Source organism: Sebastes umbrosus, chromosome 4 (assembly GCF_015220745.1).
Source record: "Sebastes umbrosus isolate fSebUmb1 chromosome 4, fSebUmb1.pri, whole genome shotgun sequence".
In the NCBI taxonomy this organism is placed as follows: domain Eukaryota; kingdom Metazoa; phylum Chordata; class Actinopteri; order Perciformes; family Sebastidae; genus Sebastes; species Sebastes umbrosus.
The window spans coordinates 14,382,594-14,400,810 of NC_051272.1; the positions used below are offsets into that span (position 1 = coordinate 14,382,594).

The 18,217-nt window shown below is 41.9% G+C and overlaps 2 protein-coding genes across 10 annotated transcripts in view; both read left to right on the forward strand.

Annotated features, from left to right (window-relative positions):
- LOC119486862 (kielin cysteine rich BMP regulator) overlaps positions 1 to 15,394 on the forward strand; it is a 40,989-nt gene extending 25,595 nt beyond the window's left edge. For all 9 annotated transcript variants that reach the window (XM_037767333.1, XM_037767334.1, XM_037767332.1 and 6 more), the window contains 38 exons: positions 66 to 159; positions 254 to 333; positions 422 to 507; positions 690 to 780; positions 1,090 to 1,189; positions 1,311 to 1,396; positions 1,558 to 1,651; positions 1,730 to 1,879; positions 1,998 to 2,104; positions 2,191 to 2,284; positions 2,875 to 3,048; positions 3,128 to 3,210; positions 3,310 to 3,403; positions 4,520 to 4,702; positions 4,895 to 5,065; positions 5,832 to 6,005; positions 6,087 to 6,169; positions 6,251 to 6,341; positions 6,427 to 6,509; positions 6,601 to 6,774; positions 7,100 to 7,279; positions 7,393 to 7,657; positions 7,877 to 7,959; positions 8,037 to 8,130; positions 8,203 to 8,376; positions 8,465 to 8,547; positions 8,921 to 9,041; positions 9,137 to 9,219; positions 9,562 to 9,661; positions 9,782 to 9,870; positions 10,923 to 11,025; positions 11,112 to 11,254; positions 11,437 to 11,609; positions 12,512 to 12,623; positions 12,708 to 12,809; positions 12,912 to 13,076; positions 13,171 to 13,471; positions 14,700 to 15,394. In XM_037767333.1, coding sequence (XP_037623261.1) covers positions 66 to 159; positions 254 to 333; positions 422 to 507; positions 690 to 780; positions 1,090 to 1,189; positions 1,311 to 1,396; positions 1,558 to 1,651; positions 1,730 to 1,879; positions 1,998 to 2,104; positions 2,191 to 2,284; positions 2,875 to 3,048; positions 3,128 to 3,210; positions 3,310 to 3,403; positions 4,520 to 4,702; positions 4,895 to 5,065; positions 5,832 to 6,005; positions 6,087 to 6,169; positions 6,251 to 6,341; positions 6,427 to 6,509; positions 6,601 to 6,774; positions 7,100 to 7,279; positions 7,393 to 7,657; positions 7,877 to 7,959; positions 8,037 to 8,130; positions 8,203 to 8,376; positions 8,465 to 8,547; positions 8,921 to 9,041; positions 9,137 to 9,219; positions 9,562 to 9,661; positions 9,782 to 9,870; positions 10,923 to 11,025; positions 11,112 to 11,254; positions 11,437 to 11,609; positions 12,512 to 12,623; positions 12,708 to 12,809; positions 12,912 to 13,076; positions 13,171 to 13,471; positions 14,700 to 14,920 — 4,884 coding nt within the window. In that variant the 3' untranslated portion in view covers positions 14,921 to 15,394. The remainder of the gene's footprint in view (positions 1 to 65; positions 160 to 253; positions 334 to 421; positions 508 to 689; positions 781 to 1,089; positions 1,190 to 1,310; positions 1,397 to 1,557; positions 1,652 to 1,729; positions 1,880 to 1,997; positions 2,105 to 2,190; positions 2,285 to 2,874; positions 3,049 to 3,127; positions 3,211 to 3,309; positions 3,404 to 4,519; positions 4,703 to 4,894; positions 5,066 to 5,831; positions 6,006 to 6,086; positions 6,170 to 6,250; positions 6,342 to 6,426; positions 6,510 to 6,600; positions 6,775 to 7,099; positions 7,280 to 7,392; positions 7,658 to 7,876; positions 7,960 to 8,036; positions 8,131 to 8,202; positions 8,377 to 8,464; positions 8,548 to 8,920; positions 9,042 to 9,136; positions 9,220 to 9,561; positions 9,662 to 9,781; positions 9,871 to 10,922; positions 11,026 to 11,111; positions 11,255 to 11,436; positions 11,610 to 12,511; positions 12,624 to 12,707; positions 12,810 to 12,911; positions 13,077 to 13,170; positions 13,472 to 14,699) is intronic.
- A 536-nt stretch (positions 15,395 to 15,930) lies between these two features.
- On the forward strand, positions 15,931 to 18,202 carry LOC119486864. The gene is made up of 6 exons (XM_037767341.1): positions 15,931 to 16,233; positions 16,313 to 16,450; positions 16,534 to 16,626; positions 16,717 to 16,928; positions 17,583 to 17,758; positions 17,917 to 18,202. The coding sequence occupies exons 1-6, from the start codon at positions 16,225 to 16,227 to the stop codon at positions 18,081 to 18,083; spliced, it is 795 nt and encodes a 264-aa protein (XP_037623269.1). The 5' UTR covers positions 15,931 to 16,224; the 3' UTR covers positions 18,084 to 18,202.
- Positions 18,203 to 18,217: the final 15 nt, after the last annotated feature.

The window sequence follows — 18,217 nt, forward strand, 5'->3', positions numbered from 1 at the left end:
ACTGACTATTTAACCTTCCTTCTTTTCTATCACCTTCATCTGAATTAATATCGTTCTCTCACCAGGAGGGTCACGTTCGCTGTGAGAGGGAGCAGTGTAAAACCCCCTGTAAAAACCCAGCTGCTCCTCCTCCTCATACCTGCTGTCCAGTTTGTCAAGGTGGGTTTCTTCAGTTCACTGTTAGTAGCAGTGTGTGTGTGTGGCTTCAGTGAACTGCAGAGACACAGTGTGTGTTTGTTTGTGTGGCTTGTAGGCTGTGGTGTGAACAGTCATGACTTCCCTAACGGAGCTGTGATCCCTACTGGAGACCGTTGTCAAGAGTGTACATGTGTGGTAAGTAATTAATCATCATATTCATCTTTAAATTACAATTTCTGTGTGTTTAAATGAAGTTCATCTTTATTATATCTTTCTCCTCCAGAATGGAAATGTGGCTTGTTCACCCCTCACCTGTCCTGCCTTGTCTTGTCGAAACCCTGTGCATCATGCTGGAGACTGTTGCCCACGGTAACCAACCTGCCGAATCTCATCCGTATCACTGTCAAGCCCGCATCAGTCCACCTTATTCATCTCCCACTTTCAAGACAACTGAAACACTTCCAAAAGTTTTTTAAAAATGTATGATGTGTGTGTGTGTGTGTGTGTGCGTGCGTGTGTGTGTGTGTGTGTGCGTGTGTTTGTGCTTGTAGGTGTGAGCAGTGTGAATATGAGTCCAAGATTTATGTGGATGGACAGAAGTTCCCCTCCAGGAGAGACCCCTGCCTCCACTGCCGCTGCTCTGTGAGTTCAGTCTGGCAAAGTTATTTTTTATTCCTCCACGCCGGCACACGTAAGACAAGGAACTTCACAAAAACGTGTGGTGTATGGTGATTTACAAGAAAACCTTTCCAAAAAACGGTTTAATTTCAGAAATAAATGTGATTACATTTGCAAATGGGATTAAGAGTGAAAATTAAGCGGTCCTGAAAATGACTCAGATGCTGATATATCTGCAATATATATATATAATAATAATAATAATAATATTTGTGTCTGACAAACAGCCACTGAATGTGACACATTTAATCCCTTCTCTTGTCTACCTGTTAGGCAGGTGAAGTGTCTTGTGAGCATCTGGATTCATCATGTCCTACACCACACTGCAGTCATCCAGCTCAGCGCAAAGGAGAGTGTTGTTCCACATGTGATGGTCAGAATTTCTTTATGTCTTTGTCAAGTTTGTTTTGCCTATCGCATGCCGTCTTCCAATTTCACTTTCACGGTTCAAAAACTCAAGCAAACATAATCAGAGTTTGTATTCATTCCCACAGAATGTGAGTACGACCGGAGGGTGTATGCTGATGGAAAAGTGTTCACGCCTGCTGGAAGTGGACCCTGCCTTCAGTGCAGGTGTAAGGCAAGTCTGTGCGGTATATTCAAGAAGAAAGTGGTGAAACTTTGAGGATTTTTGTCTGAAACATGTTCGGTTTAATGAACAAGTTTGCATTAGGCTTCATTCACAAAGGGGAACATTTTTCTACCTCTGTCTCATGTTTTCATGTTTTGTATCCGTTATAGGGTGGGAGTGTCATTTGCCGTGAAGAGAAATGCCCTCCTGTCCAGTGCTCCAACCCCATTATAGACCCACATCTCTGCTGTCCAATCTGCAAAAGTAATAACACATTCACAAACACACACACGGGTGCAGCTCATCAGTGAATATATGACAACTCTTTTTTTCTCATTGTAGCGTGTGTGTTGGAGGGGACAGAATATGAGGAAGGCTCCAACTGGCACCCAGAGGGCCCCTGCTCCAGCTGCACCTGTGTGAATGGAGAGACGTCGTGTACACACACACAATGCCCCCCCACCGAGTGCCTGCATTCTAGCAAGATCACTGGTAAGAGTGTGTGTGTGTGTGTGTGTGTGTGTGTGTGTGTGTGTGTGTGTGTCTGAGCTTTGTTTACATGCAGGTGACTGTGTATAACCTCAGTACACTGGCTCTTTTCTTACCCTAGGCTCCTGTTGTGCAGTGTGTGAAAGCTGCACCTATAACCATCGTATCTATAGCAACGGCCAGAGGTTTACGACCCCTGACCACCCGTGCCACATCTGCACATGTCAGGTGAGCATGTCTCCATTCACACACACACTCACTACATAGTAATATTCACCTTCAAACATGCTAATACAGCCTTCCCTTTTCCTCAGCATGGCAGTGTAGAGTGTGAGAGAAGACCTTGTCCTCCTCTCAACTGTTCCAACTCATACACACCACCTGGAGAATGCTGTGCTAAATGTCCAGGTACTCAAATTCATGGTCATGAACAGCGTTGGGCAAGTTACTCAAAAAGTGTAATAAGTTATTTTTTTTACTTATTACTCCTTTAAAAAGTAATAATATTAATAATTAGTTATATTACTCGTTATATTGCTATATTACTTTCGCTACCCCCTGAGGGTGCAAAATAATGAACTGATAGGTGCAATGAATGCTTTTGCATCCTCATAGAACTGGGCCTGTCTCTTCTTCTCCCTCAGGGCACGGTCACACATACGCCCAAGGTCATATTCACCTGAAAGTTCAACTCAACAAGATGCAAATACTATACTGACCTGCCGCACATTCATGTCATCATAACATAAGCCTACCTGCCACAAAAAAACAAATTGCGTTCTGGTAACAGTAACGCAGCGTTACTTGGATTAATAACTGTAATATAATTACTGTTTTGGAGATTTTAATCCCTTACACTACTCGTTACTGGGGAAAATAATGATGTTACTGTGAGCCAATACTGGTCATGAATCAAGCAGCACAAGGTGTTTGAGTTTTCTTTTAGTTTATAGTCAGCCAGCTCACTATAACATCTATGCGTTTGCATCTTTCTCCAGACTGCTCCTTTGAAAACCGCATATTTGTGGATGGAGAGGCTTTTCCTAACCCCGTGAGTGTGTGTGAGGAGTGTAAGTGTGTGAGCGGACAGGTTGACTGTCATCACGCACAATGTCCTAATCCTCACTGTAACGCGCCTCGTCCTGGAACATGCTGTCAAAACAACTGCAATGGTGAGGAAACGCGAATTTTCCATAGGGAATACAAATAAATACAATAAATTAAAATGTACACAACATTTCTCTACATTAGGCTGCAGCTATGCTGGGAAAGAGTATCCCAATGGACAGGAGTTTCCCCATCCTACTGACACATGCAGGACATGCAGCTGCACAGTAAGAATAATGAGCATCACAGCATGACTAACTCTGCTGTGTTGATCACCTGTGGTCTCCTTGAAGCAGGTTTTTTATTTTAATCTGTGTTTGTTGTAGAATGGGAATGTCCAGTGTCTCATGAAGAGGTGTCCTCCGCTGCCGTGCTCCAACCCAAATGTGTTGCCTGGAGACTGCTGCCCCCAATGTCCTGGTAAGGATGTGCAAGAGAGAAAAGTTCAGAAGGGTGAGAAATGAAGGTTGAAAGACGGTGGGAAAGACGTGAAGTAAAGATACTACATGACGTGAATGAGACAAGTGCCTAAAAGTGCTGCTCTTAAATCAACGGGAGGTTAGTTATTATAGTTTGGCACGTTAATTTGGCTCATTTATCAACACGAGCAGAAGTTGGAGCTCATGGAGGCTATTAGTTCTACCATCAGTGCCTTATTGATGCAATTTGTGTAAAAAAAACATATTTTCTTTGATTAATTGCTTTGAACACAGACATGAAACACACATTGTTAGATTCAGTGGGACTTACACTTTCCGAGGATACCATTATCTCTGATGCCCGTCTTGAATAAACATCCATAAATGCTCTTATAAATCCCAGAAAAAAGGTTCTCCTTATAACTCCATATCTTGCCTGAGAATCGTCACGTTTTTAATTTTTCTTCAGTGGCAAAGTAATCCAGTGATAGTTGTCTGTACATCAATGGGTACATTGCAAACAGGACATAGATAATTCGGCCTGCTTTTAATCGTTGCAATTTGCCAAAATGCAAACAGAAATAGGCTAAAACAAACAGGGCTTAAGTTGTGGCCCACAGCTAACTAACTGACTCCATGGCAACATTTTACTTCCTGTTTACATCTCCAAAAAAACACAAGCATTATGCGTTTTAAACTGGACTGTTTCTTGTAAGTATGTAAGTGAGCTATTTTAAAACAAGCTAAATTACCCATTTTCCCCCTATCTTTAATTGGTGTTTCATACAAAATGATGGCTTCATATGGTCTTCATCTGATCCTTATTTAGAAAAAAGACAGAGCTTAACAGAGAACATTATAAAAATCCTTAAAGCATCTGTTTCAAATTATTTGCCATCAAGGATTTAGAGTATGAAGGTTTTCCTTTCAGACAAATGCTATACCTCCTAATTTCATTGGCCAGTGGGTACATCATCTGTGGTTGGCGTAATGATAATTTGTGTGATCATCTGTTGTTGGTTTTGTTTCTTGGCTCATGATGGTCGAACACAGCGTAGATTATGAAATTGTGTAGTGGAGACATACAGTTGATTCTTGTCACTTATATTCCCCTCAGCTCCTCCATCGGACTGTGTGTTTGAACAACGACCCTACAGACACACTGAGCGTTTCTACCACCCGACTGATAGCTGTCGATCATGTGCCTGCACCAACGGGACAGTTCACTGTCAGCGCAAGTCCTGCACCTTTGCTCCATGTTCTCACCCCATCACACAGCAGTGCTGCCGGACCTGCGAAGGTACAATTCCTTAAGTCCTGCCAAGATATTGTAACATAAGGACAAAAGCACTTTTTATATCTGGATCAAGCACTTTATGTCATCCGTTGCAGCAAAAGACCTCAGCAAGTTTGACGCAGTTGTTCAGTCACATAAGAAACTGCACTTTTTCTAGTTTAATCATGTTTTCTATGTGTCTCGTTTCCCTTGCAGGCTGCCTATATGAGAGTCGAGAGCGGGCTAATGGGGAGACATGGGATGACGCATCAGACCCATGTGCAGTGTGTGTTTGCCGTGAGGGCTCCGTCCGGTGTGAGAGGAAACGCTGTCCACCGTCCAACTGTAACCACCCAGTCCAGAGACAGTGCTGCATGTCCTGTGATAGTGAGTGATTGAAACAGTAAATATCCCAGTTACTGAAGATGATCTACAGACATTTCTGTCAACAGTTTTCATTGGGAACTATTTCCCAAGATTGTCTTAAAAAATATCCAAGGGTACTTTCACAAGCCAACATTGAGTCTGTCTTAATCAATCTGGTGCGGCTCGTGAGGGCAGTTGTGAATGCAGTAATCGTACTCTGGTGTGGACTACATCAACCGGTCCGAGACCGCTTGCAAGAGGTGGTTTCTGACCATTTTCAAGCAAACCAGAATGTAGGCTGCCTGTGCGGGCATTTGTTGAGATGGACACTGGTAAACGACAGGTTAACATGAGTGGGAGAGGACGGACCTGGACTTCTGCAGAACTTAGTCCGATATTTGCTTGACATATTGGCTGAAGAGAATATACTGAATATGCAAAATATGTCCACAAAAATAGTGATGTTTATAAAGTAAGTTGAGATAAACTGGAGGAGAAGGGATCAGTGCGCACTGTAGATGTTAGTGCCGAGTCAAAGTGAAAGCACTTCCACAGCAATATACAAAATTCCCTGCATAGAAGTGGCAGCTCTCGAGACTAAAAAGATACAATTCTCTCCTTCGTACACGCACCTCAGCAAATTATTTTCTTTATTTGGTCCGCTTTAATTTGTGCACTGTGAAACTGAACCAGACTACATAGACAACACACCAAAAGTATCAATTGGACTAGACAAACAGGCTGTGGCTTGTGAAAGTGCCCTTAATCTCCACTTTTCTACTTGCAGGCTGCATGTTTCATGGTAAAGAATACCCTGATGGCACTGAGTTTGGTGATGACAAAGACCCCTGTGGTGTGTGTTACTGTTACGGAGGGGAGGTCGTCTGCACCAAGATGCCCTGTTACGGAGAGTGCAGCCACCCTTACAAACCACACGGACAGTGCTGTGGAGAATGTGAACGTATGTAAAGTCAAAATCAAACTACCCACATTCCTAGTTTAGGATCACTGATGTTAAACTTTGTTTGTTTTTATTTGATAGGCTGTTTCTATAACAGCGTAGTCCTCGCTAATGGGCAATCAATCCCTGACCCAGGAAACCTCTGCTCTGAATGCACCTGCCAGGTAGCGTCAACACACACACTGACGTGCACATTACTGCTGGTTAACCTCTTTAGACAACTTGTCATGCTTCTTCTCTTTCAGAGCGGTTCAGTGCGATGTATTAAGAAGTCGTGTCCAGCAGCCCGCTGTCCTCACCCGATCACTGACCCATGTGGCTGCCTTGTCTGTGACGGTAAACAGCTTACAAAATATCACAGTTCAAGTTCTGTAGCGTAAGTAAATAACTGATGTTTCACTCTGTGTGTGTGTGTGTGTAGGTTGTCAATTCCAAGGTGTGACGTATGTTGACGGACAGATCCTTCCAGGAGGAGAGGGAGGGTGCCAGGACTGCACATGCTCAGTGAGAGGGAGAAGGGTTGCGTTTAGTTTGGGGGGCTTCGCTGCACCCTCACAGCTACTGTACATCTTATCTTCTTTTTTTCTTTCCATAGAGGGGTGAAGTGGTGTGTGCACAGCGAAGATGCCCTGCTGTGTCGTGCTCACACCCAGCTCTGGATGGCTGTGCATGTGGAGCGTGTGATGGATGCAACTTTAACGGACGAGGCTGTTTCAACGGAGAACGATTCACACACCCTACAGACCACTGCCAGCTCTGCTCCTGCCTGGTACTACCACGCACATATTTTAATTTGTATCCACTGTAGATTTTTACTTATAAATTTAATCCTGGAAAACCAACAGATACCAGGAAACCCAAAGGAGTGTTTGAAACAAGCAAGCTACAAACTTTGGTGGAGTACTCCTTCAATCCCATCACCCTGATACTTGTGAAGAGCACTTGATTTTAGTTTTTGCACATGGAGCATGAACAAACCTAGCTACCACTCCTTCATCTATTTATCTTCAGTTGTGCGTAAGCACTATGACTGACTGTGTTAAGGAAATATTGTCAACCTCAATGTGTGTGTGTGTGTGTGTTTCTGTGGATAGAACGGTGGTGTGGTGTGTACTCATGTGTCTTGTCCAAGAGTCGCCTGTGGGCGTCCAGTGACCCCTCCTGGAGAGTGCTGCCCTGTCTGCACGGGGATTTGTCGTCATCGGGGGAAAGAGTATCAGTCCGGCTCCTCCTTCTCTTCGCCCTCTGATCCCTGCTCGTCATGCTCCTGTCTGGTTAGTCTGACAGAGATAATCTGACATATGATCCAAATTCAAATGGTTTTATTAATTCCATCGCCCCTCTGTTTCTCTTTCTAACTTGTCCCTTCATCCCCTCCTCCGATCAGAACGAGGTGGTGAACTGTCAGAAGAGACCGTGTCCAGTCCGGTGCTCCCACCCGGTACCTTCAGACACCTGCTGCCCCGTCTGTGACTCCTGTCTGTATGAGGGTGTGGTCCACTCTCACAGTCACACCTTCACGCCCTCCGCCAACCCGTGTCAGCGCTGCACGTGTGTCAGAGGCACCGTCACCTGTGTGCCCCTGGTCTGCCCACCAACACCCTGTGTCCGACCAGTTACCAAGCCGGGACAGTGCTGTCCTGAGTGCACAGGTACTTCCTGAACTCTTTGTGTAAATGCTACTTTATGTGTTTCTACTGAGTCTTGTAATATGTTAAACTGTAGCAAATTTATTTTATTATTCTAAATTAACCCAGTCTCTGCAATAATGCAAGAATTCAAATTCTTCACAATTTTTCAACTGAGAAATAACTGAGAAATCATTTTTTTCCTTATCTCTGTCTTTGTCTCTTGTCTGTCTCTGGTCTCAGTGTGTACGCTTGATGGACAGGAGTTTAGTGACAGACAGACGTGGATCCTGAGTTCAAACCACTGCTCCACCTGCACTTGCCAGGTCTGACTCCTCCACCTTTTGCCTCCATATTTACACTTTGCTAGTGTTTTAAGTGCTAATCTATCTGACTCTTGCAGGCAGGTGAGGTGCAGTGTGCGTCTCCTCAGTGTCCCAAGCTGCTTTGTATGCATCAGGTGACTGATCCAGGAGCCTGCTGTCCTCGCTGTAGAGGTAAATAGAGCGCTGAAAATTATAATAGCAGAAGGAAATGGTTTTTACCAGTGATTTAATCGTCTTTCTCAGGATGTGTGTACGGAGGAGAGGAGCATACCGAGGGCAGCAGCTGGTTCGCAGACTCCACTCCCTGTATGACGTGTATGTGTGTGGACGGGGTGACCACCTGCTCTGAGGTACGCTGTCTGTCTCCCTGCATCAACTTCATCAGCGTGCCCGGGGAGTGCTGCCCTGTCTGTGCTGGTAAGCAAATGACGATCTAAGGCACATTAGCTTCATGTTTCATGTTAGGATTTTCTTTAAAAATCTAATATGATTATTTTTTGTGTAGACTGTGTATTTCAGGGCAGAGTGTACGGTCCGGGTGACAGTTTCCATCCAGCCGATGACCCCTGTCAGATCTGCACTTGTGAGGTACGACACACACACCTTACAACTGGAAAGCCCAATGTTTTGAAACCTAAAGATTTTCCATTTCCAATTATATAAAACAGAAAAGCAGTAAATCTTCACATTTGAGAAGCTGGAACCACATAATATTTGCCATTTTTGTTAAATAGATGACTTAAATGAATAATAAATTGTTTAAATTGTCTCTGATTAATCTTCTGTCAATCAATTTATAGACGAATCAACTAATAGCTTCAGTTCTACTTGATAATAGAAGTAAATGCAGTAGTAATATAAGTAGATACTGAGGATCCAAAGGTTATAGTGGTAGTAGTAGTCAAAATAGAAGTAGTATTAGTAGTAGTAGTAGTTGTAATCCAATCTGTGTATGTTCCAGGTGATGCCGGACGGAGAGCAACACCTGAGGTGTTACCGAAAGCAGTGTCCCAGTCTGGTCGACTGTCCTAAGAGCAACATCTTGTTCTCTGGACCAGACTCCTGCTGTCCTGTCTGTGCACGTCAGTACTAAACTGCATTTTGTGATGCACTGTGTATTATCTCTGCACCGTCACTGACTTCTGTAATATTTGTGTGTGTATGTGTGTATGTTTAGAGCCTCTCAGTAACTGCACCTCTGCACTGATTGGCAACGAGGTCTTGGCGACAGATGACCCTTGTTTTACCTGCCAGTGCAAGGTACCGCAGCGCCGACACTTTTCTTATGCTCTGTTATGAATACAGTATGTCAGGAATGAGGTGCATTAAGTGATCTGTCACTCAGTCTGCAGCTAAGGAAGAGAATGACACTGACACCGCTTGTTATAGCCTGTAATAGAAACATGTATAACAGTCACATTTTCACAGTAGAACAGATTTTTGACATTTCATTGGCTTAAATCTGATAGGAAGTCTAAGAGTGAAGTGAGTTTTAGTTTGACATCTCGTCACCTTGAGATCTAAGTTGTTGGTTCTGATCAAACTACAGTGAACATACCATGTGATTCTGTGCAGTACAGTGATACTGAATCTGTGATTTAGGACCTGACATGGACCTGCTTACACCAGTTCTGCCTCCCACTCACGTGTCCTCGTAATGAACAGTTCAGTTCCCCGGACTCGTGCTGCCCTGTGTGTCAAGGTGAGATAACTCCATCTTTCCTCCCGTTTGTCTGTTCGCTGTGCCTTTTTTAAATTTCAAGTAAGTTTTAATGGCATTAAAACATCCATTATTGTGCTTGTTCTCCTGTGTTTCATACAGATTGTGTGATTGAGGGCCAGAACAGACGTGTGGCCAACGGCAGCAGCTGGACAGACAGCGATGACGACTGCGTCACATGTACCTGTAACGTGAGTCTTACAGAATTACTTACAAACTAATGATAATAACATTTACACACCACTTTTCAACGATGTTCGAATACAACATAATATGACAGAGCAAATATTACCACAGGTAAACGTTATAAAAAAAATGTAAAAAGCTAGATGACAATTAAAAAAAAAGTAAAAGGCCTTTGAGAAAAAAGTTTTTAGGAGTGATTTAATTAGAAGACAGTAACAGATGGGTCTGGCCGTAGGATCTCAAGCAGCGTTCAAGCTCTTTGGTTGTCAGCGTATCGCAAACAGAAGAGTCGGACGATGCAAATGTCTAAAAACAGTCATAAAATCAAGGTCTGCGAATAGGAAGGACTTGATTCTGGTGATGTGCATATGCTGCAGAAATAATGATTGCACAATGTTTGTCACTTACTGTAAGTGGACAGGTCAGAATCTAAATTATGCCTAATATTAGACTATTATAGGGATTACATTTCCTAATCTAGACCTGAGCAGTAGTGGACGAAGTATTCAATTAAAATTCAACCATTTACTTAAGTTAAAGTAGCAATACAACACAATAAAATACTCCATTACAAGTAAAAGTCCTCCATTCAAAATTAGTAAAGTAAAAGAGTAGAAGTATTAGCAACAAAATATACTCAAAGTATCGGAATTATAAGTCCTCTTTATGCAGAATGGCCTCTGTCAATGTTATATTATTAGATCATTATAACTGATGTATTTTATATACAATTGGGTACTTAAATTTATAATAAGACATCATGTTTTATAAACTGATCACATGTTTTATATGTAAAATCTTAATCTGAAAAGTAACTAGTAACTATATCTGTCAGATTAATCAGTTGTGGAGTAAAAAGTGCAAATTTATCTCTGAAATGGTCGAAGTAAAACAGCATAAAATGGAAATACTCAAGTAAAGTACCTCAAAATTGTATTTAAGTACAGTACATGTACTGAATTACTTTCCACCACTGGACCCAAGATTATTGATAGGTCTTGTATCTATTCAGACCATCTATTTCTAAAGTAATTTGTTGTGTCTGTTTCATCCTTAGTTGGGCTACATTGAGTGCAGCATTGAAGAGTGTTTACCTGCAGTTTGTCTGGATGACCAGACACCAGTGAAGATTCCAGGGAAATGCTGCTATGAATGCCAAGGTATCACAGCCAGCCAATACAGGGAGCGTCCACAACTTTAGTGTTCTGCCTCACAAGTTTAATGTGTCTCTGTGTGTCTGTTGTAGACTCGGGTACGTCGTGTTTGCACCAGGGAGTAGTGTATCACTCTAACGAACAGTGGGAGGTGGATGAGTGCACCAGCTGTACGTGTGTGTCTGGAGACGTACACTGTCACAGTGAACGCTGCCCTCCCCTCACCTGCGCTACAGTCAGTATAACAAAACACACACACTCTTCTCAGTGTTTCATCATACTCGGAAATGATCCCATGATGCCTCACTGTTCTGAACCTTCAGTCTGTAGAGAGTCATTATATATCTGACATTTCTCATCAGTGTTGGCTGGCTCCTCAGTGTGTGTGTGTGTGTGTGTGTGTGTGTGTGTTTGCAGGATGAGATGCCAGCTATTATCCCAGGTCTGTGTTGTCCTCATTGCCTTCCTCGTCCAGCCACCTGCATTGCCTTCGGCGATCCTCATTATCGCACCTTCGATGGCCGCATGCTGCACTTCCAGGGAGCGTGCACGTACATCCTGGCACAGGACTGTGAGGGTGGAGACTTTAGGTGAGTAGCGAGCTTCTAGTACTGTATGGTAGTAGACATGTTTACTACTTTTCTATTTGTTTGCCATGTAGAAATCATTCAAGTGAAACAATCTTAGAAGGAAAATCCCTCTTTGGTTGAACTGCTCACAACTCAGGTTCAAATTAAGGCCATACCCTGTGATGAGGGGTTGGAAGTAGATGTTGCTTTGTTTTAAAGGACCAATCAGGGGATCTATTGGCAGAAATGGAATATAATATTAATAAGTATGTTTTCTTTAGTGTATAATCACCTGAAAATAAGAATCGTGTTTTTGTTACCTTAGAATGAGCCGTTTATATCCACAACGGAGCGGGTCTTCTCCGAAGAGTCCTCCATGTTGCACCGCCATGTTTCAACAGTAGCCCCGAACGGACAAACCAAACACTGTTAATTTTTTGTGCTTGGGACGGAGTCGATAAAGTTACTCACTCCCATCGCCACTCTCTCTCTCTCTCTTGCTTCACCACTCACTTCCCACGTACACACACACTCTAAGCACTCTACTCTTACAACAACTGGCTCTAGAGAGGTTAATTCGCGTTTTTGTGTCGGCCATCTCATCAATCCTACACGCTTGCCACACGGGAGAAGTTGTAATCTGCAACCTCACCGCTAGATACCGCTAGATCCTACACACTGTTCCATTAAAGTTCAGCTACTTAATGAAAGAATAGAAAGAATAAAAAGAGTGATGGTGTTTTGCATAAAAACTAAATTTTCTGCCAAAGTTTGAACAAATTTGGTTAATTCACATGAGAAATTTCTACGCTGTGATGTGAGAAAAAGTTGATGTCACAAGCACAAAGCAGATTTTTTAAAATAAAATGTTGATACTGATGACTTGTTATGCCCTGCTCAATGACTCTTGTTTGTTTTCACAGTATTCATGCCACTAACGATGATCGAGGGCGTAAAGGAGTGTCCTGGACCAAAGAGGTGACTGTGTTTATCGGAGACGTCACAGTGCAGCTCCTCCAGGACTGGGTTGTGAAGGTTTGTGTTTACAAATACTGCAAATGATTTTTGTACAGTCATGTTTGTGTTATGCATCCAATCAGCCATTTTTGTACTCTTCAGGTGGATGATGAGGTTGTGACTTTGCCGTTCCTCAAAGAACCGTACATCTACGTAGAACGACAAACCAACACCATTTTACTCAACACTAACATCGGGCTCAAGGTACAAGCTTTTAATCTCTCATTGTCTTTGTGAATAACATGTGATTGGAAACAGTTGGAGCAATTCTGTCACACACTTATACACCCACTGGTTCACCTTTAGGTGCTGTGGAGTGGGCGTTCACATCTAGAAGTGAGCGTGCCAGGCTCCTATAAGGGCCACACCTGTGGCCTCTGTGGAAACTTCAACAACTACTACCAGGATGACCTCCGAATGCCCAGCGGACGACTCAGCCTGTCAGAGTCCGACTTTGGCAACAGCTGGAGGGTAAAATAAACACAGAAGAAATGGAGAAGCAGAATAAAATACATAAAGTGAGACTTTTAACTGCACATAAATCAAAGAACTGTTGTCATTTTAGGTCACAAATGGTAGCCGTTCCCTCTTATCCTGTCGCCCCGGTGAAGATGTCGACCCCTGTAAAGACGCAGGCTACCAGGCCAAGAAGGGGGCTAACGCTCGCTGTAAGGTCCTGAAGTCTGCTGTCTTTAAACCTTGCCATCGCGTGGTGCCTCCTGAACCGTGGTACGGAGCCTGCGTATACGACCTGTGTGCCTGCGGGGCAAACACTGATGAGTGTCTGTGTGACACTCTGGAGGCCTATGCCAGTCAGTGCAGAGTGGCCGGAGTCATCCTGCAGTGGAGGAGCTCATCGCTGTGTGGTGAGTAAAACACACACTTAAAGGTCCTGATAACACACTGTCTTAATCAGCCTCTTACTATGAGCAATGGGGTACTACATGCGGGAAATAATCAGTGATAACGTTAGCCGGGCCGTCTGAGTCAGACTCGGAGCACCCACTGTCCGTTTCCTCATCTCTCTCGAAATGAAGTCGGTCCAGTTGTCATCAGCTCTAACGGAAATTTAATTTAAAAGTCGAGTGATGTTTTCCTCACGTGAATTCATCTTATTAAGAGGTGTCTAGAGTTACGTTTAAGAGCTTCAAAACTAAACTTATCATTTTAATTTTACATTCATTTTGACATTGTATTAAAGCTTAGAGTTTATTTATTCAGAAACACATAAAAAAACATTACAAAATCAATTTTTTCATGTTTGTACAACAACGCGCTGCCACGACTTCTGACTGATTTTGATGGAACGCGTCACATTTGTGTTTTTCTCACTGATTTGATGAAGCTTGGCTCAGTTGGAAAAAGGTGATAAACACATACCTCTGTGCACCAATCAGAATTTAGCAACAGTTTAGGAGTTTTGTTTGGTAGGGGTTATGTTGCCAAACCACTGTCAATCAAATCTGATCAAACCTCCCCCACACAGTCCTGATGAGACAGACTACAGTAACCTGGCTGTGTCCAAAATCACTCCCTCGTTCACTCATTCAGTACTCCCTATTGAATAGTCGGATAGTCATCGTGAGATGTGCGCCCACGCGGGTGGAAGATAACAAACCAGAATGATTGAGTGACGACATGACAAGATCAACATGTGAAGTTGTTTTTGTGACTCAGACTGCACGAATTGCAAAAGTAAAGGGTGTAAAGTGCTTAATATCCCAAGAAGGAAACCTGGTAATCTATGCATTTAGAGTTTCAGTGTGGGAGTTGGTGATAGTTGATAGAGGTGCAGACTGATGGCTGTAGATGAAAAATGAATCAAGATTTAAAACCAAATTTTTGAGGGGCTTTAAACACTGATTATGAAACAATAAGAAAGTGATAAGTGAGAATTCTACTGAACTGCTTTGCATATTGACCATAATATACCATGCAAAAGCCTCAAATGAAAATGAAAAGACAGTTTTTTCTCTTCTGAAAAAGTGATCTTATTGTTGACACCTGCTAATTCCCACTGGTCACCCTTGAAGCCATAGTGGTCTCAGTGTTCTCAGTCTCTCATTGTTCTCTCGCTGTCACTGTCTTCCACAGCTGTTGGCTGTCCAGTGGAGAGAGGCTTTGTGTTTGACGAGTGCGGACCCCCGTGTCCCGTAACCTGCTTTAACGTTGACGTACCACTGGGTGTGATAGAGAGCCACTGCTTCAAGCCCTGTGTCCCCGGCTGCCAGTGTCCTGCTGGTCTAGTTCTACACAACAACTACTGCATACTGGCAGAGAAGTGCCCCAAGATCATTCATGGAAACCCCCAGTAACTCTGTGGACTGCTCACTTTCAAGTGTACGCACACACATGCACTGCCACCTCTAATAATCTTCAATCCACTCAAGGACTGCATAAGCCTTCTGTTACTGTATAACGAAGTTTGAAATGGAAAAACCTCCATGACCTGTGGATTTAACGTATTGACGGAAGTGAAATACTGCATTTAAGTGTTTTTATTAACGTTATTTTATTATATGTAGCACTGAATATTTATACTACACAAGGTTTTTGTCGTTTTCATTTCACTTGTTGATTGATATTGTCCCTGCCTGTTTTGTTTTAGACATGTATGATGATATTGTCCACAGTCTTTAGATTATTATTATTATTATTTAACAGTATTATTTGCTACTAAAAGAGCATTTGTTTACTGTACAGGTTAATTTCAGCACTGTGCATCACATAATCTCAGGTACTCTTTTTTTCGCTCTCTATTGTACAAATAAACAAAGGCTTCACTAATATTTCTGGTATTTCATTTTCTGTCATCTAAACCTCAGAATGATCTTTGTAACATTTTATTTTACAGGTCTGTAATTTTTCCTAATAATTTCCTCGAAAGTTTAACAAGTTTAATATGTAATTTGGTTCCAATTACAATAGACAAAGTGTTCAATTGAAATGTTTTCTAAGTATTTCATCTGAAGTTTCTTTGTATTTATCTACTTATTTACCAGTGGCAACTACAGGTAATTACCCACTAATGTACTACTATGTGCCATGTATTTACCGGGTAAATACTTGGTAATTAGGGGACTGTAAAAGGGAGAGTTACCGAAATGTTTCAAATGTGAGAAATAACTTAACAATTCAGCATATGTGATGAATATTTACTTGGGAATTAATGTTGCACTTCTTTCAGTTAAATTCCTCTCGGATAATAACTGCTTATGAACTCAACAAACTACTGTAAATCCTAATTACAATTTTTATATTTTCTTTATAATTACATGGTTCTTTACAGAAAACTTCCTAGGAAATCAGCAGGAAATTACAGACCCGTAAATAAAGTGTTACCATGATTTTACCAGTTGGGGGTTTTATAAGATTCATGATGAGATATAACATGAGACAATTTACACACTGAGGAGCCACCAACTTTCACTACTGGTTCAATGTCACTGAACACTTTTCATACAAGTGTAATGTGTCACATGGTCATGTATCACATTTCTCCCTCTGACAGATACACTGTCACTTTTGTTGCTTGGTAACCTGATCCAGCTGTTGTCCAAAGGACTGCTGTAACCATAGTAACAGCCTGTATAATTGATCAGTCCACAGTGGGGAAAACATGGAGCAGGTAAGATGTTTTGTATATTTGTTTTTCCATGTGTATGTGTAAACTAAAACTAATGTGTTGTTTGTGTATCTTCCTTCAGGACTGTATCGCCGGTCTGTACCAATCCCTGGGGATGTTTGTCGGAGCAGAGCTGTCCTCTGAAGACGTGAGCTTCCTATACCATAAAGTGTTTCATGTTCCCTCCAACACAGATGAAGCACATGTGGCCATGAAGAAGGTAAAAATGTGAGAAACAAATCATCTATCGTTTGATCAAATCTTCATTATGGGTTTACTCCTCTGTATCTGCGTCTGTTTCAGATGGCAGGAGGTGACGATAGTTGGTGCTGTGTTGGTGAAAATGTGTTGGATGTTCTCCTAGAAATGGAAAGGGAGAAGGAAAAGAAGGAAACGGTAGTCAATGATTCTTTTCTCTGAATTTCATTTGAGAAACCAAAATATAATTTTGTCATCACTACTAAGAGTCGATATTGTTATCTGCAGCTCTACTGGGACTTCCAGCTGCTGAATGTTGGAAATCTCAACACTCTCTATGTGATGGACAAACCAGTTATCATCGATCCTCATGTGCTGAAGTGCCTCCAGCAAAGCACAGACCCAAATTATTTTAAAAAAGTGGTGGAAGAAAAAGAGCTGTATGGGAATGTGAGAGGTGGGAAGAGGCTCAAGAAGGCAGCCAGGCAGTTCTGGGCCAGGTGAGCAGCTGACATGTTACCCAAATACAACTGTAAAGTAAAGGAACTTTAATTTTTCCTTTTTATAATACAGTACTTGATACTTTGACTCTACAGTACTTACAGTTACGGCTACTTATGTATATATTTTACACTGCACTGATGTTTCTACATTTTTACATTCCAACTGCACCTTAGTTTATTCCCTTGTACATATTTATTGCCGTATTTATTTATTACTTGTACTATATATAGAGCCAATATAACTCAGCAAATGTGCAATATCTTACTGTTTTTACAGGTCATACATATTTTCTATTTATAATATATATTTTTACTTTTTTTTATTTTTATACTGTCATACTAGCTTGTCACGAAGGAGGTTAAATAACGCTCCAAACTTGCACTAAATTTTGGCGAGGAAAAACTGGCATGGCCATTTTCAAAGGGGTCCCTTGTGTATTTATTCTGTTTTAATTTTACTCTGAGGTTGAATGAATGAAAAAAAAACACATTGCAGTATCGATCCTTTTACTTTGATTAAAGGATTTAATTTTTTTTAACCACTAGAAACAATTAACAGCTTTATTTAATGTTACAAGCCACCCATTATACATTGAAGTGCTTGTTTACTATAATTATGTTAATGATGTGTGTTTGTGTTTATCTTCTGAGATTGGCGTCAGATGGTGTGCAAAGTATACTGCCCTCTCCCTGGCAGGGCCAAAGCCTAGGGGTCAGAGGTCAGGCCTGGGGCTGTGTCTCCCTGTCGGACATCCTCCTCCTGCTGGAAGTCAAGTATGATGTGGTGACCCACTTGCTTTATACAGAAATGCTCCAAGAGCACTACAGTAAGGAAAAGTTTCTCTGAACTATTGTTGCAATTTAACACAGAGAACAATCTCTTAAATCTAAGTATAACTTACTCAGCATCATAGTGCCTGGATCAGATGCTTCATATTCCATTTTTTTTTTTCTTCCTCTTTTTTTTTTTGGGGTGATACCACAGCTCTGGGTATCTGGGAAACCCTGCTGCCATGGCAACAACATAAGGAAGAGGAGGGGCTGGCGGAACTCGCAGAAGAGGCTTTGGAGTCAGGTGACATGCTTCGTTTGGCCAAGCTGCCAGGAGCGTTCAGGATATACACAATAACAAGGTTATTATTATACATTTAAAATGAAATTAAAACTAAATATACTGAAATGTCTTTAACTGAAAAGAAGACAACAACCAAACTACAATACAGAAATATGTCTTGGTTTCAAAACTAACTAAACTAAAGAACTAAAAATACCGTGTGCTGTTAAGA